General features: G+C 34.9%; 3 protein-coding genes across 3 annotated transcripts in view; 2 read left to right on the top strand and 1 right to left on the bottom strand.

The window, feature by feature from the left end:
* The first annotated feature begins 151 nt into the window (after window positions 1-151).
* Window positions 152-6,707, top strand: LOC144438466 (uncharacterized). Its single transcript, XM_078127496.1, has 4 exons — window positions 152-391; window positions 1,387-1,937; window positions 3,474-3,705; window positions 4,028-6,707. The coding sequence occupies exons 2-4, from the start codon at window positions 1,598-1,600 to the stop codon at window positions 5,574-5,576; spliced, it is 2,121 nt and encodes a 706-aa protein (XP_077983622.1). The 5' UTR covers window positions 152-391; window positions 1,387-1,597; the 3' UTR covers window positions 5,577-6,707.
* A 132-nt stretch (window positions 6,708-6,839) lies between these two features.
* On the bottom strand, window positions 6,840-10,900 carry LOC144438467 (uncharacterized). The gene is made up of 4 exons (XM_078127497.1): window positions 10,762-10,900; window positions 8,661-9,921; window positions 8,133-8,379; window positions 6,840-7,680 (listed from the first exon to the last, which is right to left on the bottom strand). Exons 2-4 carry the CDS (start codon window positions 9,909-9,911, stop codon window positions 7,301-7,303), a joined length of 1,878 nt encoding a protein of 625 aa, XP_077983623.1. The 5' UTR covers window positions 9,912-9,921; window positions 10,762-10,900; the 3' UTR covers window positions 6,840-7,300.
* A 262-nt stretch (window positions 10,901-11,162) lies between these two features.
* Window positions 11,163-27,935, top strand: part of LOC144438465 (cGMP-dependent 3',5'-cyclic phosphodiesterase-like) — a 66,442-nt gene continuing 49,669 nt past the window's right edge. Inside the window, 1 exon segment of the mRNA XM_078127495.1 lies at window positions 11,163-11,259. Coding sequence (XP_077983621.1) covers window positions 11,163-11,259 — 97 coding nt within the window.

The following is a 27,935-nucleotide window of genomic DNA, read 5'->3' as shown; positions in this document are numbered from 1 at the left end:
AAAAGACCTGATCGTGTCTGCGGATCCTCCAAAATGTAATTTTGATTCATTCGTACATTTTTCCGACTTTTTATAGGCAACATTTGTGTTTCGCCATCTTGAACGCCGCGTGGGGTTGTGGGATTGCTCTCGCAATGCGCACCGGGAAGACTGAGGGGGAGTAATCAGTCGAAAGCCATCTTTACTATCGACAACACCATACGAATAGCGCACATTGATTACCGAATTGTTTTGAGTTTCCGTGAGAGTTTGAAGAGATAACCATTCCATAAGCTTTTTTTTATCGTTTTTGATGTACCAAGATTTTTTTTTTCACCGAACGTTGTCATTTCAAGACTTTTTTTACGATCGGCGATTTGGACGTGTTGAATGTTGTGATCGACTGTCAGGGGTAAGTGAATGCTGTTTACATCATTTTATGACGCGTTTTCGACTTACAATCAGTATTCTGATGTCGTGTTGCTCTCTATTTATACGTTATTATAGAACATGAAAGTATAACTGTTGAAATTTCAATCGCTCTGTTGTCTTCTCATTGTGCATTTTAGTTCAGAATTGAAACATCGAATTCATTGTTTGATTGCAACTTTCACAGCTTGGGTACATATTGTAAAGATGTGTTCACACCTTCCTTTCATTCCAAAAATCAGTTCTAAAAACATGACTGTTGCTTAATGTATCAAACAACTGTTGGGCACATTTACATAATAATAACACTTTCACAATTGCTGCTAAACTGTCCATTGGTGCTCACTTCCAAATACTATTGAAAGGGGGCGTGGCATATTTCCGGGTATGGGGCTGGTCAGATCTGAGGATAGTTATCATGTCATGAAAATGAATGTTTAGATTTTTAATGACATATTATACCAAATTTTCAGTAATAAGTAATGGCTGAGCCATGGAAGTGGTTCTGCTATCTGTCTTTTTAGTTTAAATCGATTCTATCCCAAATCTTAGTGCAGTATTGGGAAGGGGGTGTGTCACTTTTTGTAATTGATGGTACTATTTCCATAGCACATTGCTAGTTAATTTACAGTCTAAGAAAACTCAAACATTTACAATGAATGATATTACTTCTAATTACATGTACCATGAGGCTAAGAAATAGACAATATCAGCTTTGCATATCTTGATCATACATATTTTACAGTAATTTTCAAATTGTCTCAGAGAAAAATTAAATTCATGTCTTTGCCAACCTTCTGCTATGTAGAATCTGAGTGAATGTGCAAAACTGATACCAACAATATACAGCATCAAAGAAGTAGTAAGATTTTATACCAAATAGATTTCCCTAGTATAGTACTTTTCATATATGACAAGGTCTGAATTTTCTTTCTACTGTTTTGAATAACAAATTACATTTTTCCATCTCTCATACAGGTTCGTCACAAGTTAAGTATTCTATAGTAATTCATTGGGAAGTACTCCATAAGTTAAGTGTTATAATAATTTGCCAGTCATTGATTTTTTTTCTGTAACCACTAATTTATAAAATTGTATATATTTCATTTAGATATATTGTTTTCTGGTAACCCGTCATATTTTCACATTATATTTCAATACAGTACTAATCTTTCAGTCGAACATCTCAATGGATAGTTCAGACATAATTACGGTTGACCATTTCAGGGAATATACAGTAAAGGATTTGAAGAGATATTTGGGGCAGAGGAGAATTAGAGCAGACGGAAGACAGGGAGAACTGGCAGTATTGGCATTTTGGGCTTGGAAGTTAAAAGTACCAGTGAATCCATCACAGCAAGAGACAGAAGAGCAGAGTAAGAAGAGGCTTCAAGAAATTCTAAGTGGAGAGAAGGGGGAGACATTACCGGACCCAGATGGCATTGCAGAAAGAGAGTGGATAACAGATGTGAAGGAGACTCCACCGTTGACATATGCAGACATATATCACTATTTGATAAACACACCAGGTATGTAACAGAAATAGCCACTCTATAATTTTGGATGTAATTTTATGTAAAGGCCCATTTTGAAGTCACTGTCTGAAAAGCGTGTAGATAAAGTTTGTCTTGAACAACAGTATAATCACAGTGTCATCCCCAAAGCCCAACTGATAACACTAAATTGACAACCTGAAATTAAAATTCTGGCCTTTCAATTTGTTAATGTACGTGTACTCCAGTATAATTTTTAGCCTGCCAATGTTTACTTTTTGGAATAGGAGACAAGTACATGATCACCTGAGTTTCCCTGTCTATTTCCCATATGTTGACTATTTTGAAAATTTTATAACTTTTATTTAATATATAGGGATATTTCTTGTGTTGTTTTTTAGTATTCAAAAATTGTGATTCATTCCCTGTACATTTTAAACCCACATATTGTACTCTGCATGTTGCAATTCTTCTTCGTGAAAACAATATATTTTGTCATGTTTTAATTTTCAATATTCCTTTCAGCCAAATTGCTTATCTAAATATTAGGTGACGGATCAACTTGTCCCATTTCAACTCGTCCCAACTCTTTACAATATAATTTACCTGTGCATATATGAAATCGAACCTAGTAGTTGTTATGTTATATTGTTATGTTTATTTATTAAAGTGTCATGTGTGGACTTACCCATAGCCACACCCAGCCCCTAGGGCTTACAAGACACTAAAGTAATACAAATCTTTAACTTATGAATAAGTAAGCGTATATATTTAAACACTGTACATAAATTCCTTTCTCTTACAAAAAGCATCACTGACAAAATTTGCTAGGTCAAAAGGCATGGTTGTCATGAAAAATTCTAGGTTTTCGACAACGTCTCTTGTGTCTGTGGTATCTCGTATTCCACTAATCATGGAAGTAGAACCCTATGGGTTCTACTTCCATGCACTATTAATGACGTAGTACTGTAGTACTGTAAACACATACTACAATTACGTTAACTACGGTTAGGGAGAGGAGAAAAGTTTCCAAAACCCGTACCCGTCAGTCACTAATATTCTCCCTGGTTATTATCATTATTATTTCTTATTTGGGTTGTAAACATTAAGTCCTAATGTGAAAAATGATATTCCATGACTGAGGAAAGTTGTTGTGCTAGTATAAGTTCTAGATCTAACAAACACTTAGCCAAAACCCACACCACTTTTTGCTACGAAATGTTACATTTGCTGCGCTTCAACTGGCCACGCACGTAGGTAAAATCATGTAAATTTTTCAGTACCCGTAATTCGAGTCTATGTATCTTTTAGATTTATAAACATTTACTAGTGTTGTTGGGGCGAGTTAAAAATGGGGCGAGTTGAAATTGGGACAAAGTGAATCACAATCAAATATTACTGTGGTAATTTCAAAATGATAATTGATTTAATAGGTAAGTAGAAATGACCCTTTTGAGGGTCATTCAGGTTCCTTGTTAAATATTTAATAAGACATGGTTATTGTTTGACTCTTAGCGGTTCTTGTTGTTGAGTGATACATCTTGATTGGTTTCATTTTTTTTTCTGCTATAGGATTCTACACCCAGGATAGTTTAAAGTCATACAGGGCATTGGATGCATATCAATTTGTCACCAGTGGGTTCGTTCACCTTCTTCATGTTTATAAAATCCCAGACAGTCCGTGTGTATTTATCAAGACAACAGTTCGTAGATCTCAGGCCAACACTGACCCTTATGCTGTGTGGGTCTGTGTTAATAATGAAGACTTGACCATCAAAGGAGCTCGTTGTCAGTGTATGGCTGGGTAAGTGTCTTAGATTACTAGTATGTCATATTGTATCACAATATTAAATTACATTCAAACCTGTAAAATATCAATAATGTGTGGGAAAACTCTTCTCAACTTTTCATAAGTCTGATTGTTTGTGTACAATTTATTCATCTTTGAGTCCATCTAATTGAGGCATGATTGACATTTACTATAATCTGGAATGACCTGGATGACTCTCAGTTTGCAAGGAAGTTAAACCTGTGAAAGATAAATAAACATGTTAAATAAGAATCAGTTGAATACATGTACTACATACTGACAGGTTATTTTTTTATTATTTATTTCCAAACTATAGGTTAGGTGAAGTATGCACTCATGTCGCTGCATTACTCTTTAAAATAGTAAGTGCTACAGATGCAGGATTAAACAAACCAGCCACATGTACAGAAGTTCCATGTATTTGGAGTGATCACTACAATGACAAAACAAAGCCAGCTGAAATTGATGATATAGATTTTCATCATGCCAAGTACGGTAAAAAGAGAAAAGTTAAATCAAGACCAGTAATCCCAGTCTGCAGCAGTGACCCAGATGATGACTTGTGGGATATTGTGTGTGGAACGTCTGCCAACTGTGTTTTTCTTCAAATGATTGAACCAAGTACCAGTAAGAGATCAGGTGGCGATGATACTATCGTGTTCCAAGAACCAGCTGAAGATATTGAAGTCGTTACCAGTCAAATTATGTCTACCTCAAAACCACCAACCGCATCACTACCAAAACCAATAATTGAAATTGCAACTGAACAAATTCAAGAAAACCCAACAATATCAGAAGATGAACTGTACCAGAAAATAAAACTAAGCGTCAATACTGAACAGGCAAATTTACTGGATGCAGCTACCAAAGAACAGAGCAATGAAAACCAATGGCATAAACACAGACAGTATAGGGTGACAGCGACAAAGGCCCATGCAGTACACAGATTCATGGAAAGAAAAGGACAGCAACCCAGCAAAACTACTATGTCATCAATCAAGGGAAAATCAACAATTAGCATAGCAAATCCACCATTAGCCATTAGATGGGGCAGAGAGAAAGAAGACGTTGCTGTAAAACGATATGTAGAGGTTATGTCCCAATACCACCAAAATCTTAAAGTTGAGAAGTCCGGTTTGACCATTAGTCCAGGAGAAGCACACAAGGGAGCATCAACAGACAGAAAAGTTCACTGCGACTGCTGTAGGAGGAAAGTTTTAGAGTGTAAATGTCCATACAGTGCAAGAGACAAGAAACCACAAGAGGCCATAGGAAAAGAAATATCATACATTAGGGAAGACAGTGAAGGAGTTTATAGTTTGGATCCAAGTCACCAATATTACACTCAGGTACAAACACAGATGGCTTTGACAGAAACCAGTCTCTGTGATTTCATTGTTTATACGGACCATGGACTTTTGATAATTCCAGTACAATTTGACCAGTCATTCTGGGACAAAGTTACAAGAAATATTGATCTGTTTTATTTGAAATATATTGTTCCAGAAATAATGCAAGATGTAAAGGCACAGCTCAGCACAGATCGGCCAACTACAAATCAACCAATTACCATGCCACTACATTCTAGTACGTCCTCATCGCGCCATCGCCAGCAAAGCCAACAACATACTTCAGATCAACCGAGTACTAGTACACCATTAATCAATATCAATACAACTTCACAACGTATCAACTCAAAACGCCGTAAGGGTCTCTATCCATGTGGCACCTGTAACCGTCCAGTCACCACAAATGCTGTTGCATGTGATAGATGTGATATATGGTCCCACTTTAAATGTGTGGGACTAACAGGAGAGGAGAATGTACTCTGTAAGGACTGGTTTTGTAGCAGCTGTACAAAATAAACAAGGACTATAGAAAGAACATGAACTGTAGAAAGATTGTGCAATGAACTATAGTGAGACAATATTTATACATGTATATATTATATAAATTTATTTTTTATTATATTTGACAAGTAATAGAAGCCATCCAATGAACTGTAGAAAGAATGTGCAATGAACTTCAGTGAGACAATATTTATACATGTTATATAAATTTATTTTTTTAGTATATTTGACAAGTATAGAAGCCATGCAATGAACTGTAGAAAGATTGTGCAATGAACAATAGTGAGACAATATTGATACATGTATATATTATATAAATTTATTTTTTAGTATATTTGACAAGTGTAGAAGCCATGCAATGAACTTCAGTAAGACAATATTTAAATTTACAACCTCATTTACCACTTTGTATCTTGATGTATGAAACATTTACAATTGTCCAGTAAATTTGTACCTAAAAGTGGCAATCATGTAAAGTGCACTTTATTGTGCATATTTTACTCCATTGTGCATTTTTTTTTGAGTAGTATTTTTTGCATTTTCAGTTGACATGTACGTTTTAAATGGGCACATAAACTCAAAGTGACATGTTGGTCTGAGAATCATATTGTAGTAATTCAAAACCAAGTGCAATTTTGCAGTTTGCTAACATACACAGCATTTTCTTAACATTTTACATTTTCTTTGTCTGACTCTAACTGAAATATTGAGATTCTCAGATTTCCATGGCTTCACCTTGATCGTAAGAGCCCCATTTTCATTTGCATTTATTGAGATGTAATTTCATAATTATAATTATTCATATTTCGGTTGTACTTTTCTGAGCCCCTTTTTATTCACATTCATTGCGATGTAATTTCATCATTACTATAATTTTTCTTATTTCGGTTGTACTTCTCTTTTCATTTTATACCTATGTTACATATTTGAATATCTGCACAATGTAAAGTATGAGTCATGGCTTAGTTGAAAAGGATTTAGAATTGATGTAAAACATATATTTATAAATTTGTTACAAAGTGGCACTTTTCATATTTCAATATTTACCAGCTGTTACAATTGTATGGTGTACTAATCTAATTTTGTCATTATCGGCACGTCATTGTTATCGTTGTAAATAAATATCTTATTTGGCCTATTGAATAATTATGTCATCGAAAGTTTGTGGAGATAGAAGATGTGTATGACTAGTGTGAAGATAGCCACCCATTTGAAGATACTCATATATACACACGCAAACACAAATACTTATTTCTCAATTGATAATAATGATGTTTTATTTATTTAGCACTCCAGACCTGTGTCCTACATTATAACCATAAAAGGCAATCCGTCAAAGATACAGATGTATATAGTATACAGAATTAAGTTGTAGGGTGAAGCTCACTACGTTCAATAAATGCATAGAATAAGAATTTGCTTGCTATATATTACAGTAATATCGCTGCTGATATTGTTAAACTGCTTTCAATTTTGTAGTGTTACAATGGAGAGAAATGCTACATCTAATGACCCCATGCTGATAACATACCAGGAACCAAAAACAATAACTGGATCATTCAACTAAATCTATTTAATCTTAACAGGTAAATCAAAATGATGATGCATTGTCTGGTAAACTTATTACCAGTAGTTTAGTTACAATTACATTATATACCGACAGGGATTAAAGACTGTCCTCAGGACTTATATTACATGCAAACAAAAGTTGAAACAATGCTTTCCCAATTTAACTCCCATCAATTGTCCACTACAGCTAAACCTGACAATTCTTCTACACCTACAGGCTTTGGAGGATCAACTACTAGAGGAGGTTGTAGATTGGTAAGAGCTGCAGAAACAGTTAGTATGTCATTGAGCAGGCAGAGTCTTTTTATGGGAAACACTCCTTGAAGAATACGGAATCTTTTGATACGTTCAATGGCACGTTCAACATGGATTCGTAGGGTTGCAATCTGACGACCTTGTTCTACTTCCCTTTGACTCAGTTGTGTTTTGCCTCTGGTGAATGGTGGAATAACTAGAGTGCATGACTTCCTGGCAAGAATATTGCTAATGTCGAATCCTCTGTCAGCCATGACTTGATCACCTACATCCAGTTTGTCAAGAAACTCTGGCTCTGGAATAAAAATATAAGCACAGTGCATTAGTGTAATTGATATTCTACAATATATTACTTGCCCAATTTGTATTAATCCTTACTAGTCAAAATTAGCAGAACAGTTCATTCTGTTGAAATAAAATAAAATTTCTGCACATAAAGATAGCAGTGTTCCCAACAGACGTTGATAAATTAATTGTCAATATGTAAGTAACTGATCAATGTAAAACATGTGTTTATGGTTGGCCATACATGGATATCCTTGAAGAAAGTGGAGAATATATTTTCTATAATGTATGAGTAAAAACACTTTTAAGTAAGAAAAAATATTTGTAATATTGTGTTGTTTTTACTCGCAGAGACAAAAAATATTTCTTTGACATTCACATTTCAGGTAAACGTTATTATACACTGGAATTTGAACAGACCATAGCTTTGGCTCCAAGTAATAAACATCCAACATTACTTACTTGAATTCTCGACAATATGCTTATCGGACGCTCTTCCACCCCAGGCTTTAGATAATGTACAGATACCACCAGTTGGAGTTATTCCTACCAAGAACTTCGCAGTATTATGGTGCTTGTAGTTTGAGTATGTTTGTTGTCTGGCCAAAATATTGCTTGGTCTCTCTATGAAGATCTCTGCGCAATCTATTATCACCCTGGTGTTGGCATATAACTTCTTCTTAAATTGAGCAGGTAAATGTGTCCTAATCTGTAATGAAGAGAATAGGTCCAAGCATACATTACTATCACATCTAACACGGAATGTGATATCAGAGAAATGATAGCACATGTCTAAACACTTACAGTGCTATTCCCCTATCTCAAATGTTTATGTCCCCAACTTTAAAACATGAAGGTATACATTCTCATTGCATGTATAACGCCATTTTTTAAATATCAACAATTGTTCAATGTACCGACGAGTATATGCACTTGGGGTCATTGTATATACCCATAAACATGAATTATTTGAATAAATAATGTACTTACCAAATCCCTTGAAGGCCATACAATGAGCTTCTTCAAACATCTTGACAGTACAGGTAACCACCTGTTTACCAATAAACTGACTGAAGCCGGGCTTACACCAAATCTGTCTGCCAGATCTTCATCCAATGATCCAAGCCTTATCTTCATCAGTACAAGAAGAAACTCATTTTCTAGAGTCAACTTACGTTGACCACCAGTTTTTCTCCCTCTCTTGTACCATGGGCTTTTTGTCTTCCAGAATCTTGTATTCATTGCTAATTTGCTCGCGCTTTTCTTCACCAGTTTCTCAAAGATAACATGGAAAGCTTTATATGATGGCAGTCCAGTGTAGAAATGCACTTTTTTGTCACTGTGCGAAATATCATTGATGGAAAATTTTGGCCTTGTTTTGTTTGCTAGCTGAAGATTACGAACTTGGTTTTTCAACATGCTGATATCACGTGCCATCTTCTTTATTATTGCTGGCAAAGTACCATTTGATTTTGGAATGCCAGGTGGCATAACATTGTTACTGTCAAACTGAGCATTACTTGAGTGCAAAGGTGAATTAGTGTCATCACAGGACAAGTCTTGATTAGCTGACTCTTCCTGTATGGAAATGTCACCTGCAATGTATGTGTGATCATGAACTTGTATGGCTTCCTTTTGTTGATTCTCTTCAGTCTGGTGTCTCTCATTTTCCAGACTGAGCTCTCCTGTGTGATCTATCTGACCAACAGTGACCGAGAGTGTTTCCTTGATTGGAGTATATTCTGGGTTTACTTCTGAGTGGTCTGTTGGTGACACATGACTCACAGGCGCTGGGACAACTGACACATCTTGAATGACATCTGAATGCATGTGTATGCCAGTACTGTTGTTTACATCTGTAGGATCTTGAATACTAGTACCTTCACCAGTGACATTCTCCACAAGTGGCTGTTTTACAACTTTCCTTTTCTTGGCTGTGACTGGGACATCTTTCCTGATAACTTCCCGACGGGGTTTTTTAATGTCAATTGTGTAACCCATATTAATTACTGGTAGTGGGTTCAAAAGTGTCGGCTCTTTATCAACAAAATGCAGGTCACAAACTCTTGTGTTACCAGTTACTGCAAAGGGTGGGGCTCGCTTAATAAGACGGATCCATTTATGTCGTAACTCAGCCTTTGTCTTTGCTGCAGGAATACGAAAAAATCTACGCTTTGGGATGGAGTACGAACTATTACTATTGCAACCAACAACACAGCAGTGGTGACCTCCTTTTGGCATGGTGACTAAACTGTTAAAATGAAAAAGAAAGCAACCATAAAAATATATCAAAGCATTGTAATGAACAATTTTCAGTGCATGATTGAAATTATTACTACAGAACCATATGATATTAAATTTCCCAAAATAACTTAGATGTTGATACATATCCAGTTTGAAATATATTAGACACTGAGAACACACCCATCCACTTCAAGACAATGGGATAACATTTAAACTACAATGTGATTTTTAATATGTCATAATTGTCACAACCTAGTAACTTTATTATATACAGTTACACCTTCAGTGGTTATAGTTTATCATGTTAAAAACAGTAGTATGATTAGCAGATTACTAACTAAAACAAATTCACCATGATAGCAGTTACGAACTTTGCTCAGCAAATCTTGAATCAAATTTTGGCGGGACGAATAACAAAGAGCAGCATTTTCTTGAATCTATGAAAGTCTAAAGCTAACTCCTCATACATTAACGAACAATAGAAGATGCCACCATTCCCTTTCAAATGAAAGTGAAGCTGTCATCTGGACGCCATCATGCATATTTAATGCTAGCATAAAGTGAATTGGAATTTCTCTCCAGACAGGCCACTCATGTTTTCATGCGTGGTCGTTTGCCTCGGTATTTTTTGTCAAAATATAGCAGTGAAATGTTGAAATAATGACATAGAAAAAGAAATATTACCGAAATTGTGCTTAACTTACCAGAAGTAATAACGGAACACACGATACGGCGATGCTACAAATAGCGTTTACAGCGTACATGTGTTGATTAATTCCTTAGTTGTATGACGACGTACAGTGAAAAAACACTTCTTAGTACATTCAAGACAATGAAATTGACCTACCGGAGTGGCTGTCGCTTCAGACTATGACGGAATTTCAAAATAATTCGGTAATCAATCGTATGCTGTTGTCTATGGTTAAGATGGCTTTCGACTGATTACTCCCCCTCAGTCTTCCCGGTGCGCATTGCGAGAGCAATCCCACAACCCCACGCGGCGTTCAAGATGGCGAAACACAAATGTTGCCTATAGATTCGAGAGTTGTTCAGGGAGACTGATGGGAGAGTAATTTGCCCGCTAGAGGGCGAGTCTATCTAAGCAGCCAATGAAATCACAGCAAACTATCAACATCGATAGCTACACATTACTACAACCGTAGACGCTATGCGGACTTACAAATCGCACAAATCTTCGTCAAAATTACTCTGATTATCACTTTGAGTGAGAAATTTTGATTGCAGACGATGTCTTTGATCCTCAATCATGCATTAGCATCAGCATTTTTGTATTTTAGGGATCGCAGGAAAATTGTGAGGAGATCTTCGGAAGGCGGCTGCGGAAGTGGTCGGGGAACAGATAGCTATGAGGTCGCGGTAAGTGAAACCAAAATATTTCGTGAAGCATGAGGCAGGTCCCGGGATTCAGGTACTTAATGAAGATCCTGTAGTTAGAAAGGAAATTCCTCAATTATAATGATGGAATTCCAGCAGTGTGTGTAAATTCTTTTAGGGTCGTCAGTCACATTCTCGCTGTTAATTTGATTATGTTCGCTGATTTTCTTAGTCAACACGTTTGAGTTTCGTGTTTTCGACAGTGATACTTCATGCGCGAAGAAATTTGACAGACATCCCTTTGCACCAGAAACGTTAACGCACATTTCCAGATGTAGCATTTTGGCCGAACCTTGTCATTCAGGGAGCCTGCTTTTGCAATTTATAGAGCGTTTGTCATCCGATCAATACGATGTAGATGTTTACCTCCGTGAAATATCGACTTTACACTGTACAAAGAACATACAACACCCAGATACTACTGGGGTAAGACCGATGTTGCACCAAGAAGTGATAATAGAAAAAATCTGCATAACAACACAGGACAACGAGGCATCCTTTGTTAGGTCTTCTTCATAGTCAATTATGTCATAAAAGAAAACAAGAAGACGACCTTATTTTGTAAACATACATCTGTTAATCTGTGCAGTTATGACTGTAGTGGTATGTTACTATGGCAACCGAATACAATCAGAAAGTGCCCGAATTCGAGTAAAACAAACATACTATGCAAATAGTTACCACTTTAAAGGTAGAGGAAACAAAAACTTCTGATAGGTTGTAGGCAAAAGTTTGCATTTCTCTTGGAGTTGTTGGATGCAGCTGCATATGAACTCATGATATAAAATTATAATAACAAGTAACTGGTTTTCAGCAAAGACTTTACTTGCAAACACTTTACAACAGAGAGAGCGAGAGAGGGGGGGGGGGGAAGCAAAACATGAACCGTGGTTGACCTATTTCTAGTCTAGCTCTTATACAGTATCATTACGATTTACACCTCCACTCAATGTACAGTCAAAGTCGTTACTCTAGAAGTCATGAGATGTAATTCAAAATTCATCCATGACCACCCACACAGTCATCATCTTGTCTTTGTTAATCAATCACAAAATTCTAACCAATAGCACAGTCCCTCATATTAAAGTTGGTGTTTATTGGACAGTTATGGCATATGCAAATATGGTATATTTATCAGCTCAGGCTACTTATACACTGTAGCAGTTGGGGTTCACTGATTGGATGGACAACTTTTTGTGCTGATTGAGGGACTTTGACCAGACGTGGTTTGGCATCCCGACTAACCTAGTTCTGACTTCAAAGTAAAATCCTCGCGTGTACCTTATAAGCACACTGTTCAAATCATGTGTATGCACTTTATTTTCCACCAGCAAAATCAATATTGTTTTTACCAAACTATAAATGTGTCCTGGTATCAATATTTTCAAGGCCAGACATTATAGTTGATGGTATTCCAAAGCAAAGTGATTTCTCATCATCATTATTATCATCATCCCCAAAATAATGTGTTTTGACAGGACTTGTCCTTTATCATGTAAATTTTGATAGAAAATTGTTCAACAGTAATACAATTTTTTTTGTAGGCTATTATCTTGTAAATTTTATCTATTTACACCAAAATAATGAACTGAATGTGCACATCAATGAAACAAATTTCCATTGTGGCAAGAAACACGTATATTGAAGCTGTATGTATCAAGCTTTTGTGTAGACTCGGTTACTGCATAACATATACTATATAGCCAACAATACTATTATTAACACCATAGGGAAATTAATAAATGTACATATATTTTATATCAAATATAGACACGACATCATCGCTATCACATGTCATGTTTCAAACACTGACACCTCAGACAAAGTAATTGTCGCAACCTTTATTATAAAAAGATGGAAAACATTAAGTTTATGTGTTTGTAATTTGGTAGAATATCTTAGCTTCAATATTGCACCTGTTTTTAGCAATAGCACATTCTTTTCAACTGAGTGTACCCAGAAATACTTCATACAAAGTTAAATACAGGGAGTGGATGTTATCATTACTCTGTAGATAACAGAGCTGAAATCACAGATGTTTTACTGCTTCAAGCTATATATGCATTCACCATTCTCCATATTCTATAGAAAGTGTCTGTCCTGTCACAAGCTTTGAAGTATATGGTATGTGACCTTGAGTTTTCAGATATGATAACTCAGGTTTTGTACTTTGTAGAACATGTCTTTGATAAACCTCAAAGTCTTTCCATTTGTTTAAATAGTAATATCCAGGCTATTTAGTAGTCGTGTGAGACTTCTTTTGAGCTGTGAGGCTTCTTTGAGCTGTTTGCTAGATATGAATGGGCAGTTTCTGCACTATGTGTGCTTCACTAGACTATTCCTCTTGTATACAGGGACATCTAATTGCTAGCTTATGATGCTATGAATTTCCTTCTTCTCCTTCTGGCAGTAATTTTACCTTATTTTCATGGCATTTTTGGGAGGCTTTTATGAAATATACATGTCTGTGAGGTTACTATGGCTATTTACCGATTGTGGATTTACCTCTAGTGATATCCTTCATTTAATTTTAAGATCTCTCTTGAGATTAAAGATTAGAAATTAGAGACTATTTGGGTTAAAGACGATTTGATACCACATTGGCATCCAGATGTTGTATTGACTGTAATTTCCTCAAATAAAAAAAGAAGGAAAATAGCATAATTTGATTATGCACACAAACTAGTATTACATATATGTAAAAGTTTACAGAAAAGTTAAAGAGTGTACAGTATAGTAGTCATTATACACGAGCCAGGTTGAACAAAAATATGGAATATATACTCAGTTCGTTCTACGTCATGACAACACGCGTCTATGTCAGTCACAACAATGTGTGTCTACATCATGGGTTCTGCTGTGTTCAAATATGAGTCAAAACGTTCAAAATTGCCATTACTTTCCCTGATTTTTCTTTGATATTACTGGCGCTGGTATAATTATGTTATTCTCCGATATTTTTCTTCATTCAGCGGAAAAATACTTGTGACCAAAGGGTTGACAAAAAAACAAACCCTTAGGTCACTCATATTTTCCCTGGCTGATTGATAAAAAATATCGAGATAACATCTAAATATCATTATTTACATTAACTTATACATGTAGATGGCATATTTTCTGTTGTTCTATATTTTGTTGGATGTCAATGAAAACATTATGAAAACTGGAAGTTGACCTGATATACTTCTGTTTGCCAAGTAGCAGCAGAAGAATTGTGGAAATCTATTCAAACTCATTTGCTTAAAACAGTAATTCTGTCTACGTTAATTGAACGAAAAGAGTTGAATCGTACACTAGCAAAATGTTTGTGCCATTTACATAAATTTTCAGACAGTCTGATAAATCTTGACAAGTGGAAATTTCACATAAAGTGATTTATTAATGGTATTCGCATGATCTTTCAAGTTCAAAGTCCAAAGTCCAATGACCCCAAATCAAGATTTGCAGAATCAGACTACAAATTTGTCTTCATTTTATTCTGTTCAACTGTAATAACCAGGCTGTATATATGGGTTTGTATTGTAGGTTGACAAGTGTTTGTTGATAAATACAACCAAGATAGTATATATGGATTGTGCCAGCAGTAAAACAATATATTTGATAAGACATCAGCTGTATGATTAGGGGTGTAATTCTACTTGTCAACTGATAATCTGAGAGATTCTAGACTATGAAACTAAAATAGGACATGAACCGTTGAACGACTAAGGGTAATTGACATTCAAATTTCATGATTTTATATCTGAAACAAATACGTTTAGACATCTGTTCGGTTTATTTACTATACTATATACGACTATACATGAAGGGATTACATATATTGAATAATGTTACATGTTCTTATTTTAAGTAAAATAAACTACATGTAACATACTAGTAGGTCGGTACTAATGAATTCTTCAGCTTGTACTGAAAATAAGATACAATATCTAAATTCAAACACGTGTGCTAAGCTCTACTTTACTTGTGGTTGAAATATTAAACCTACAACCTAATGCATATACATATGTATATTCAAGATTGAATTTCTAAAAGGCATCCAGAAAATGATATATATTACTATAATGACATGCCTCAAAATTAGCAGTTACTGGTCCACAATGCATAGACTACTAAATATTGCATTGTGACTACCAAATTTATTAGGTAGTACTAGTAGTCTGTTAGATCAAAAGAAGCTGAGACAGTGTGTTTCTAAAATATTGGCCAGATCTGGCATGGATCTGACTGTGAGGAAATTCAATACCTGCAAGATGTTATAGAGAAAAGGACACAATGCAGTGTGTTCTTGTATGCATGTTGTAGAGAAAAAGAATTTCGAATAGGAACAAGTCAAGTGTACTTATTCGAACTCCATGACAATGCAGTGTACGCATACATGTTGTACAGAAAAAGAATTTTGATAGGAACAAGCTACATGTATGTGTACTTCTTGAACTCCACGACAATACAGTGTATATACATGACCTATATTATTAAGCATATACCAGTATTCCAAACTCTAAAGCTGAAGTAGTTGAATTTTGCATTCATTCTTTTGTGATTAGCATTATCAATACTAACTCCCCCACAAATTACATTATAAGAATTTATCAATGCTTGTGTTTCATAGCTCCTTCATATATCTTGTTGCCATGTTGCAATATCTAGGACCTGGTGACGTCAATCTAGTTCAGGCTGCTCCCTTACTTTTGTTTACACTGAAGATTTGTTTTCAATTGCAAGCCAGATCGTGGTGATTTGGTATTCAAGGGTACACTTTGAAGTGTGGATTTCATGTGGAATTTAACCTTGAATATATGACGTCATTTTTGTAGAGTTAAATGTAATTAAAGTATAAATAACCAGTAGATATTATTTTTAGACTAATTATGGACATGAATTTGTTATTAATTCGAATGATAACTTAATGTTCTACTTGTATTTCATGTTGTATCTCTGCATAGTCTGGATGCCGAAGTGGTATCAAATCGTCTAACCTGTAGAGAGATCTTTAAGATTCAATGAAGGATAGTGCTGTAGACTACTATCGTCAGTTCTCTTTGGCAGCCCCTACAGTCAGTGAAATTTCACACTTACACACGATGTAGTGGTTGCATGATTCAATCTAAAATGTCATTATAAGAATACATAATGTATAGCTGGTAGTTGATTTGTTTGACTTAGAGATACATGTAAGAAAATGATCAAGTACTATATACCATTTTAAAGCTTATCCTTTGAGCTTTTGAGTTGTTTAATAGTTAAAAGGTACATGGGCCAACTTATGACACTATTGTATCTACATGTAGTCAATAAATACTTACATAAACCTCATCAAGTATAATTTGTAGTAATGTGACTTGTTGATATGTGTATTGAAATGAGTATAACAACACCATATGGCGTTGGTAGGTTTAACTTAAATGGATTATGCATGTGCATTTCTCTGAGCATCCCGGTGTCAATGCAGCAATTTTTGGGTGCACCCAAAAATAGTAGCTTGTTTAACGTTCATTTGGTTTACCTAACTGTTATGCAACAGATGTCGTGGTTACGAGTTAGTGATAATTTAAACATGTTTCGGTTAGTAAAATGACATGTGATTCGTTAGATGAAACAAAAATAAAAGAAACAAATGTTGAAATCAGGCCTATAATCTTAAATGACATGGGCATCATGCACGACTATCACAGTAGTATTGTTGATTCCTATCAGTATCGCAAGCAGTTGGGAGCAATATTTGAAAAGCGGGGATCTTTATACACATGTAGGTCATGAGAATTAATGGAATTGGGTTAATATTGGTGACCTTGTTTGTCTGATAGTTGAGGGGAGCAGGGGAAGTTTACCTGTAGAGCTCCCTCAGCCTGTGATTATGATAGTAGTCTGTGATCTAAATTGAAAGCATTAGCACTGATAACAGTGTCTAGCTGTACCATTGGAGAATTGAATTCACCAATAATGAAATGACCCAAAATAACAACTAGATGACATTTGGAAACCTTGATATAAACGATCCATGCAAATGATTTGGAGGCAAAAACACATTCTTGAAATATTGAAGGTAATATGAACCAGAACTGTAATATTGATGTACATGTCACTGAATAGAACAAAGTCTAGAATTTTAAAAGAAACAGTTCCTCAAGGAAGTCTAGAGGCAGTACACTGAAAGTTATCAGTACATTTCAAATTTGTACAGATGGTCTCAAAAATTAACTGAGTTGTGTACAGCTCCTAGAGATTGCTAAAATACTGTCATGTCCATTATCCTCACTTTTTATTATTAGAATCTAGGCATTGAAATACAGTACATGTATGTTGTATTATTTAATTAATGAAATCATGAAAAACTCTGACTTTAGGAATGGATTAGAACAGAATGCAGCTGTGTATACTATATGATAGATATACATGTAAATGTTGAACATACATGTAGCTCTCAGGATAATTCTGGGATATTTCCAGGATAATTTAATTTTGTTGTTGTGAAGTTAGTCAAGCCATTTCACCTAATTATTCATTGTACTTTATTTGGTAGAATTATATACCAGAACTCAGGAGAAATATTATTTTAAAAATATGATTATATGTAGCATCAATATTTATTTGTAGAAGATATTAGATATGTTTGTTTGACTCATACACATATCTTAATTCTTATCTGTATTTAACAGGGTTTTGAAGTACATTGTACTTAGGAAAATATGAGCCTTAGGCTCAGTTTCATTTTAATTAGTTTGCATATCATACATTGTCAAGTAAAAGTATCTGTAATTTTTTTTTCTTCACTTGATTGACTTTCTAAATGTCAACATTGAATACACAACATTGTACACATGGAAACTGAAACATCATATGTCAGTTATGTGCATGAATGGACTGAGTTATCTGTTTTGAAGATGGTAAAATTTCAAAACTGACAAAGGTAGAGTTCACTGAAACCATGTCATTTGTTTTGAATATTACAACCATATGTAATGGTTTTTTACAGCCATTCAGTAAAGCCGAACTGCAATAAAAGCACTTGTGTTTTTGAAAAGAAAAGTGACAATAACATAAACAGCTTATACAATGTCATTTGATTTATCTGATCATCATTTGAGAAAATGTCACAGATGTTTCAACATTTCAACAAACTGTATAGTTATAGTTCCTGTAGACAAACTAGGTACATAAGGCAATATGGCAGTTATGACTGAGCTGTATATGATTGATCAGGCTCCACCTGAATCGGTATAGTACTGTAATAGCCAAGGAAAATTTGGACCATTGTCCTCCAGAACAGGCCTTTATCATTCGGTGAGAATATGGTAAGAACAGCCCATACTACCTTTCATATACATGTAGATGAGGGTTTTTCACTCTTTGATACTGCATTGTGTGTATGTCACTCCAGTTTGAAATTGAGACCTTTGCATTGTGCCAGTTCTACCATTGAAGTCAACAAAACTTTGGAGGTCATCTGTAGTGAAAGCTTTATCTGTATGAGACTAGTACATTTTTTACAATGATTTAGGGAAATTAAAGTGTTATCGAGTCTTTTTTTACATGGATACTGACAGAGTGATGTTTGTAGCATTCTTTACACATACTATAGTTGTGTTTAAATTACATTTGATGCAGATGTCTCTCTTTTCATTCCTTGTAATACATATAGGGTACGTGTTAGTCAGCTGAAAAGCAGACCTGGGAGAACCAGATATTCTCTTTTAGATTAGTAATTACCCTGTTCACCCACATATTTCTTGCTTTAATAGTAAGAGTAGATAGTGACCCTGACATTCAAGGTTACATTCAAGTATCATTTTCATATCTTTTATAGTACATGTATACCGTATGAAGGAGTTTTAGTGATAGTCTTAATTTTATTTTGAGGTCTTGGCTTTATTTCCTACCAATTTTGTACTATATTAACCATAATATTTTTGAATGTCAAACTTGTACAACAAATACTTGATGTTGATATTAGACTTGCTCAAGTGTCTGGGCTTTTAATATTCATTTAAATGTTCAGTTACATGAGGCAACTTGATGAGCAACGCACTAAGCAATTTGTCGCATGCAACGAATTGCCTCATGTATGAACATAATCGCAGGGCCTTGCGAAGTCATTAGGTGCGTCACAAGAAATCTGACATGTCTGGTTTACTGAAACTTGTCGCAAGTTGCATCTCGAGTTGCTTTATGAATTACCCCATGTAACCACCTCGTTGCAATCACAAGCAGTAACCTTTGACATACATGTGTACCCATGTGTCAAATGACGTTCAATATTATGGCTGCCATATTTTTAGTATAAGTTTTCTATTAGGCAAGTATTTTTTTTTATATAATTTGGATTTTATCACCACAATTACCACTTATCACTGGTAAACAATGTTTATTTCTAACTCAAATATAAGCAGCGACATTGGAAAAATCAGTATCGCCGTAAACAAGCTTTGAATTGATTATAGTTTTACTATTGATACCTCTACAAGTTTTCAGTCATTTTCTTTCGAAATATATAAACAAGTTTAGGACAACATTTTCCTTCAAAAACCTAAAATAAAAAAATAACTCAAAATATCTGAAAATAATGAGGCTTGGTTTTTTTTTTCAATTTCTCAAGGCACTGGTGCCAGTTGATTATAAAGTACGACATGCCCTTCAGGTACATGTAGCTGTCATGAATTATAACAAGATTGTGAATTCTGTTTGTAAATGGATACAAAATAGAATGCTGTAATTGCATTTTGAAATGAACTTTTATTGTTTTTCTAAAGACTTCACCAGATTGTGATATTTCCAAATGTAAGGCAAAAAAAAGTTGTTTCTGGTCAGTGCGCGCATCACTTACATACCCTCTTGTCAGTCCTTTTTTTTTCGTGTTTGTCCAGCCCATGCAGTGTGCAGATCACAAAAGTAACCCTACTTTAGTGAACACAACTGCAGAGTCAATCGTGAATGAGCAAATGACATTCTGCCCCACATACACACTTGTTCTAAAGTACTAAATAAAAAGAACAGTAACTGCCATCAATATTAGATTCGATGACAGGTTTCCTGAGAATATTATAAAAAAAAAATTGGCATCCTTACACCACTTTAGACAAAATGTCCTGACCAGAAACAATTGTTTTGTTTTTTTTGGCCTAACACACCAGAACAGCACATACAACAGAAAACAAAGAAAACATCGTAGTAACAAGTAAGTCCACAACTTACAAACCAGTAGATGTCACCTACTTGCCTACTTTATTTAAGAGGTAGAAAAACTCTTCAGATAACATTGAGAAGGATCGTATGTGTGCATTCAAGTAGTGCTGAATGCTTGTTTGAAAAGAATCGACTCCAACAAGGGCGAGCTTGGTTCTTTATCACTTTTTCTATGTGCTAAGTGTAAGGTTGAGGGCTCACTGCATTCTTAAGGCATCTTTTTTTTTGTTCTCAGACTGATTGCTCTAATAGTTCACAAGCAGGTGATGTGTTTGCCACAAGAGATGATATGTTGGTTACACAGACTTGATAAGATTTATATAAATCACTGGTTATAGTTCAGACCTCAAAGTAGCAACTTCTTTCTTTCAGGAAACCCTTTGTGGCTCATTAAGCATCCTTCTTTGTTATAGTGCAATGGGCTGTGCATTGAAAGACCATGTATTTCAAAACGAGGGTGACATTTGGGTGAACCCATAGTACAATGCCATGCAGCCAGGGAACTGTAGAGTAGGTTTTATAGTATCGATTCAGGATTTCTAGAAAACGAAAGTTGACATTAACATAATGCATTCTTTTGTAAATTTGCCTTGTTGAGCTTGAATTTAACTTCTACACTTGGTAGTCAGATTTAGCCAAGTGAATTATTTAAACTACAATTTGCAGGATATTATGTTGGTCAAACAGACTACCACCTCATAATTTGGTACTCTAAATACAATGTTTTATTTAATAGTAAAACTTAAAAGTGTATATGCCCTTGACTACCGCTAATTTTGAACCCTTTCATGTGTTCTTGAGAGAACCACAGATGTTGGAGAACATGTTAGTACTGCGCCTGTGATTGCAAATAGCTGTTTTATGATGGCAGATTTGCTATTGATTAGTTTTGTATCCATCTTACCATAACTTTGTTGGTGCATCCATATGTTTAAGCTTAACCATTCCAGGAGAGTCATTACATGATTTTACATAATCTCCAATACAATTTCTGCTGTAGGCTATTGCATCATGGGCATCAGCAGAAATAATATATTCATAGTTGCACAATGAATATTCATGAGTCTTGAGTGTCCATTCCCTTTAGTGTAAACATCCCTCATGAATATTCATTGTGCAACCATAAATAAATTATTTCTGCTGACGCCTATCATGCAGTACATGTAGCCCACAGGACAGATACCCTATAAAGGCACAAGATCAACTTGATTATTCTCAGAAATCGCAAGTAACCGTAGGTGATATAAAATCATTAAATGACTCTCCAGAACCCATACTTTATGAAAATAACTTCATTTCCAGGAGTGGTGTTCCCCTTCAATGACTAGAAACTTAGAAAATACAGTAATATTAAAAAAATGGAAAAAAAAACCCCATTTCTTTCAAAGGAACTTAGAATTGCACTCAAATACCATTGTTATAAGTTCCCACCCAAGCACTGGAACACATAGCATGTATCATTCACTACATTTTGAAGTACATATTATAATCAATTCCATCAGACATGGCTGAAACTGTATGTATCACCATAGACCCTGGAATTCACTCCAGGGTTGATAGTATCACACACATATTTTTATCTTTGATACCATACTATATTGTAGGTAGATAAGGGCAACACCTCCGACATGCCAACACATTACACATGAAAACAAAATATGAGAAATGAAACTCATTGTTTATACCAATGTACATGTACATGTATTATTTAAGTCTTTGAAGCCTAGCTCAAACATAGTTCATTTATTTTCACCCAGACTTCAATGACTCCAGCGGTAACAAAGTGTTGTATTAATCACAAAGCATGTACATCCAGCGACAGGCAAGCATTAACAAGCACAACTTGTTACAAACATTAATTTAAAGGTAAATAAATGAATTGGATTAATAATACTTGGCACAGCATTTGGAAATACAGAGAGTTGTATTACATTTCATCATTTGATAAGAACAGTTTTGTGGCCTCTTGACATAATAAATAGTTCATATTCACAAATGAATTTCAAGTTCCCCTGGCATTTCATGTACATGTAAAGAGGCCACAAAACTGTTCTTATCAAACCGTGACATGTAATACAAGTCGCTGTACATGTAATGCCAGTATGCTGTGGCGAGTGTTATTAATTCAATTTATTTTTTAACTTTCCGTGTTTGTAACAAGTTCTGGTTGTTAATGCTTGTCTGTCACTGGTTGTATTTTATATCCAGTTGCAATGTCATGTCCTCTTATTATCTCTATATTGCAATTGTATCAAATACTGTAACCTGGAAATTTTCAATATAAATTAAAAGACATATTTTCCCTTATTTCACTGGAAAACAAGAATGTGAAAATAAATTGTGACTAAAATGTCTTACAAGAATACAATGTACCAGTCTGGTAATTAGTTAAGAATAAGTCTTTGAGAAGTATTTGAAGACTGTAAAAATTGCAAAATTTTCTTTTGGCAAAAATATTTAGGTTATGTGTGCTTATACAAATATTTATTTATTTATTTATTTAACGTGATAACAAGGTATTTTACACTAGGTAGCATAATTGCCATTCAAACTTACACATCACGATTAGGGTTTACATGTATATGCATAATTCTATTAAAATAATTTAGCAGCATATCATATATGATATATAATTAATATGACAGTATACATCAACTCCCCGACCTGCTTTTGTATGCATAACTTGTCAAATTCAATTTTCATGATGCATCATTATAACTGAACACATACCAGTCATTTGATATTTTTTTATTTCAATATAGGATTAAGTTGTCTTTTATATACCTGGGGGTATATCTACAATTTTCCTAATTTATACCTTAGCCGTACATTTTAAATAAACCATCACAGACAAGGCTCCTTCTGACAGTCGTATGTCCTTGAAGTGACTGACCAGAAATGGAAATGGTAGACCATTAATCGAAGTCTAGTATACATTTTAGGTTTAAAATCTTTATCATTTAATGCCATTGGGTATTTCCACATAGAGGAGCTGGTGGATAATTTCATAAAAAGAAAAATATGCCAGTATAGATGTTTAATTAGTACTGCTCACAAAAACATACTGCTGTGGTTACCAATATATAGAACAGGACTCTAGAAGTCCAGAGGTTGTGGGTTTGAGTGACGGTAATATATTATTCTACCCAGTACCTATTGCAGTAAAACATGCTAAATCACTAGAATGAACTGGCAGAGCTCATGACCCCCACATTTAATTGCAGTATATAGATGACTAAATACCACAATTTCTCATACTTAGAAGAGAAACACTAGCTCGTCATGAGTAGAACTGTGTATGTGTTGTGATGGGAGTGTATACTGAACCTTGGAATATGGAAACGCTGAGGTCATCAATCACTGAATTGGGTTAGCAAAACACTGCATGAAATAAATAAGTTTTATTTAGGCAATATCAACATTGTTACACAGATAAGCAAACACAATCTTTGGTACCTAGGTGAGCATCATAAAAATGGTGACTGATGTTGTGGCAGCTGATCATGATTTTAATGTCCAGATCATGTTAAAAGTTGTAAAAGTGTGTGATGATAGTACTTTATATTTTATAATAAATTAATAATAAAGGGCCCCTTCAATCAAGTCATTTGTTGTCAACATTAACACAATGTTTGATGAGTTTTGTTGATATTTATTGTATTTTGATTTTAAACCTGTATTAGCTGTGACTGAGACATTATTGTTTTTGCTTAGACAGCCAACAATATACATGGTACTCCCTGCAAATTGTTAAAATAATAATAATAAGACATTGTATAGGTCAATTAGAGGTCTATTTCAACTATAATAAGTAGTTTAAGTTGAAATGAAACCTAAGTTGAAATCATGACTATTCATTGTTGGTGCTGATTTTAAGGTACGGTGAAGACCCAGGAATCAATATGATTGGATTGTATATTACACCATACTTATGTACACTGTTACACAAATATGTTTATCCACATGTAATTCAGTACTGTTCAGAGTGTAAAGTATCAACTCAGTCATTATATCTAAAGGCCCGGTTACACGATGCAACTCGACTAGCAATGCACCATGCAATTCGTTGCATGCGTCGAATTGCATCGTGTACTCGCCCCGTCGCAGGGTCTTGAGACGTCGCAAGGTGCGACATGTCGGTTTCCTTGCGACTCGTCGCAAGTTGCTTCTCGAGTTGCTTCGTGAGTTGCACCGTATAACCACTTCGTCGCGTCGCAAGTAATAACCTTTGACATATACCTACGTGTCAAATGACATTCAATGTATGTTTTTTGTATAAATATTCTATTTCAGCAAGTATTTTTTATATAATTTCGATTTATCACCACGATTAACACTTAGTATACAATGTCTATGAATGCTTGATCTCCGCTGAAAATCATTTTATTTCCAACTTCAATGCAAGTAGTGACATCGGAAAGATCAACATTGCCCTAAACGAACTTCGAATTGAATATGAGTTTTACTATCGATACCTCAACAAGTTTTCAGTCATTTTATTCGTAAATATTAGCAATTTCATAGCATTTTTGCCAAATTCCTGCTGCTAGAAGACTTGACCTCGATGACCTGTAACTTTTATATATCTATGCATGTGCAACAGTTAGCTCTTGCGACTCACCATGCAACTAGTTGCATCCTGTATGCGTGCCGTTGTAGTTGCAAGCCACGTCGCATGTGACGAATTGCTTCATGAGTTGCATCGTGTAACTGGGCCTTAACAAAACAGTTTGCAGTTAGTGCAAAAGAAAAAAAAATTCAGTTTGGAATACAATGAGGCATTCGTTGATGATTAAAATCAATTATGTGCAATGCATGTACATGTAATTCATCATATTATGAGAAAAGTTAGCTACAACTTGTACAAGTCTAAAGAAAATGCCTGCAATATTTGTGGTTACTTCTATTTCAATCAAAGTATGTTGTGAGTCCCTGTGAAACTTTATATCATACAAAACCGTTTGAAGTATTTTAGACTTGCCAGATAGTTGTTTCATCAAACACATTTGTAAGTAGGCCATGTTGAAAAATATGGAAAATATTTTTACTACATGTATCTGTTTCTAACAAGTGGAAAAAAAGAGCTATACTACTTCATGTACAACTGCATGTACACTCTTGAGAGGGATTCAAACTCATCTTCAAACCCTACCATGTGCACAAATGCTGACTTGCAGTGTTGCACCTGTGTGCATGCAATACTAGTGGTAAATTTGCACTGCAATGCAATACCAAAAACATTATTGCATACCTTTATGCCAGTGATATGCAAATGATGGCACGGTCGTTCCTTGTACATGAAAGTGTGTGGCTGTACAGTGTGATTTTTATGGAAATTTGCTGTTGTGGATAACATATTTAATATTAATAACAGAATGACACATAAGTATAAGTGTTGTTGACTCATGGTATTTGCATTCCAGCTTGCAGGTTGTTTTGCTGCAGTTTCATTCGGTAGTCTACCCTCATGAAAGTACAGCTGCAGAGAACACCGCAAAAACTCCTGCAAATATCCCGAGTGTGCCATACTTGCATTCACATGCCATGGGGGTTCTGTCATAGTATTAGTAGAGAGGTTTAGATGCACGTATTTACATGTGTTCTATGTGCGTAGCATCATAGTCACGTGATTCAAAGCAACCCATGCGTTCTGTATCAGACGATGGTATGTCAAAATGGTGGTCTACATGTAACTGTAAATATGTTTTAAATTTTTGTCATTTTTCTCCTATTAAATGTCGTATAGTTTGGAAGCATAACTGTAAACTAATTGTTTGGTTTTTTGTTTGGGTATTTGTGGGGAAAATGGCAAAAATACCGACAGGTTTAGAAAACAAAGTCATGTGTGTGGCCTTTTGGACAGAAGATGTCAATGCACGCATGCACGTCCCACTGTCTTTTACGTTTGTGTTCTGAACGCGTAACTACATTTGTAAACACAACTTTGTGCGCGTCATTACGTGTGCGCCTGCACGATAATGCTCCCGTACACGTAGGCGTTCTAATATTTAAACCTCTCTATTATGTTATTACATTGTATACAGTACTGCTAGTCTGTGTTTGTAATGGTGTCAACAAGTATATAGTCAAAGTGATTTATCAACAATAATTGTGTACAAAAATGACTTGAATGTCAATTCTTTAGTCATTGTTCTGTTGTGTACACACTGATCATGAAGAATGACATACAGTTGTGCATGTATCATTCATATTGATATATACAACAGTTGTAAGTAGTAATGTACAGAGTTTGTGCTTGAACCATCTGGCTTGCTACCGTAACTATGCATCTGTCATTGTAATAAATGGAGAATCCAATAACAGCTTATGGAGATACATGTACAATGTACCATGACAAGATAACTTTTCAGTCTTACAAATATAGATGTACCAAATATGGCTTTATTGTGTAAGAACGGATTTATTAGTGTTCGAAAAATGACAACTTGTACTAGTTTGCAGCTTTGGCATACTTGGCATAATCAATGAGTATTATCCAAATTTACTGTTCTATAATGATGCTTAAAAAATTAATACCGTTAAAAAATTGCATTTGTCAGCTGAACTAGTATAGTACATGTAAGTTCATTTTTTTAATGAAAGGACAACATCTTTTCAAATACAATGTGTAGTACTTATCCCCATCCTAGTGTATTTGTTGCATTTCTTTTCCAGGTGTGTCTCATTTGTTTTGATGGTACCATGTACATGTACATTCAGGTTTATGTAATTATGCAAAGCAGTCTGAGCAAATCAATACATGTTGAGTTGATTGGATATCCACATCTTGTTATATTTGATAACATTTTGAGATACCAATTTCTGTAGAATTTGAATGTCTGAAAATTGGAAGTAGCCAAATTTGCTAGTTGCAGATAACTTTAAATTACATTACATTTTTGTTTAGAGCAAGAAATGAATATGTTTAATAACATACAAAAATTGAAGTGGATTAATATTGATTTCCAAGTAAAATTGAAGTAATGTGCACAGCTTCTAGTGTTTGTACATTTTATTGGTTCTCATCTGGAGTTTATATTTCTCTGCAGTGTCTTGGAATTTCTTGAATATTGTGACTTTTTTCTTATGCTGTTCATTTACTAGAATTTAATGAAATCTCACAAAATTATGTCTACGTGTATGAGACCTATTTTGTCATGATGTGTTTGTCACCATGTAATGTAGCCAATACTTAGTTTACACAGTAAAAGTATGCTATGTACAGTGTACACAGAGTAGAACCCTGGGTCTTTAAAATTCAGTCAGTGCCTGGGAAATCTAGCCGTGACACATGAATCTAGTCTAACTAGGCAAAGTATGAAAACCTGGAGTATCACCTAATTGAAGTAATACCATTATACCATACTGTTATGTGTGCTTTCGACACCTACTAATGGAATTTAGCACATAAGTATGTTCAAGGAGTGTTCTGAAGTAATGAAC

This window comes from Glandiceps talaboti, chromosome 8, assembly GCF_964340395.1.
Source record: "Glandiceps talaboti chromosome 8, keGlaTala1.1, whole genome shotgun sequence".
Classification (NCBI taxonomy): domain Eukaryota; kingdom Metazoa; phylum Hemichordata; class Enteropneusta; family Spengelidae; genus Glandiceps; species Glandiceps talaboti.
This window is presented reverse-complemented; position numbering and strand designations above follow the sequence as displayed.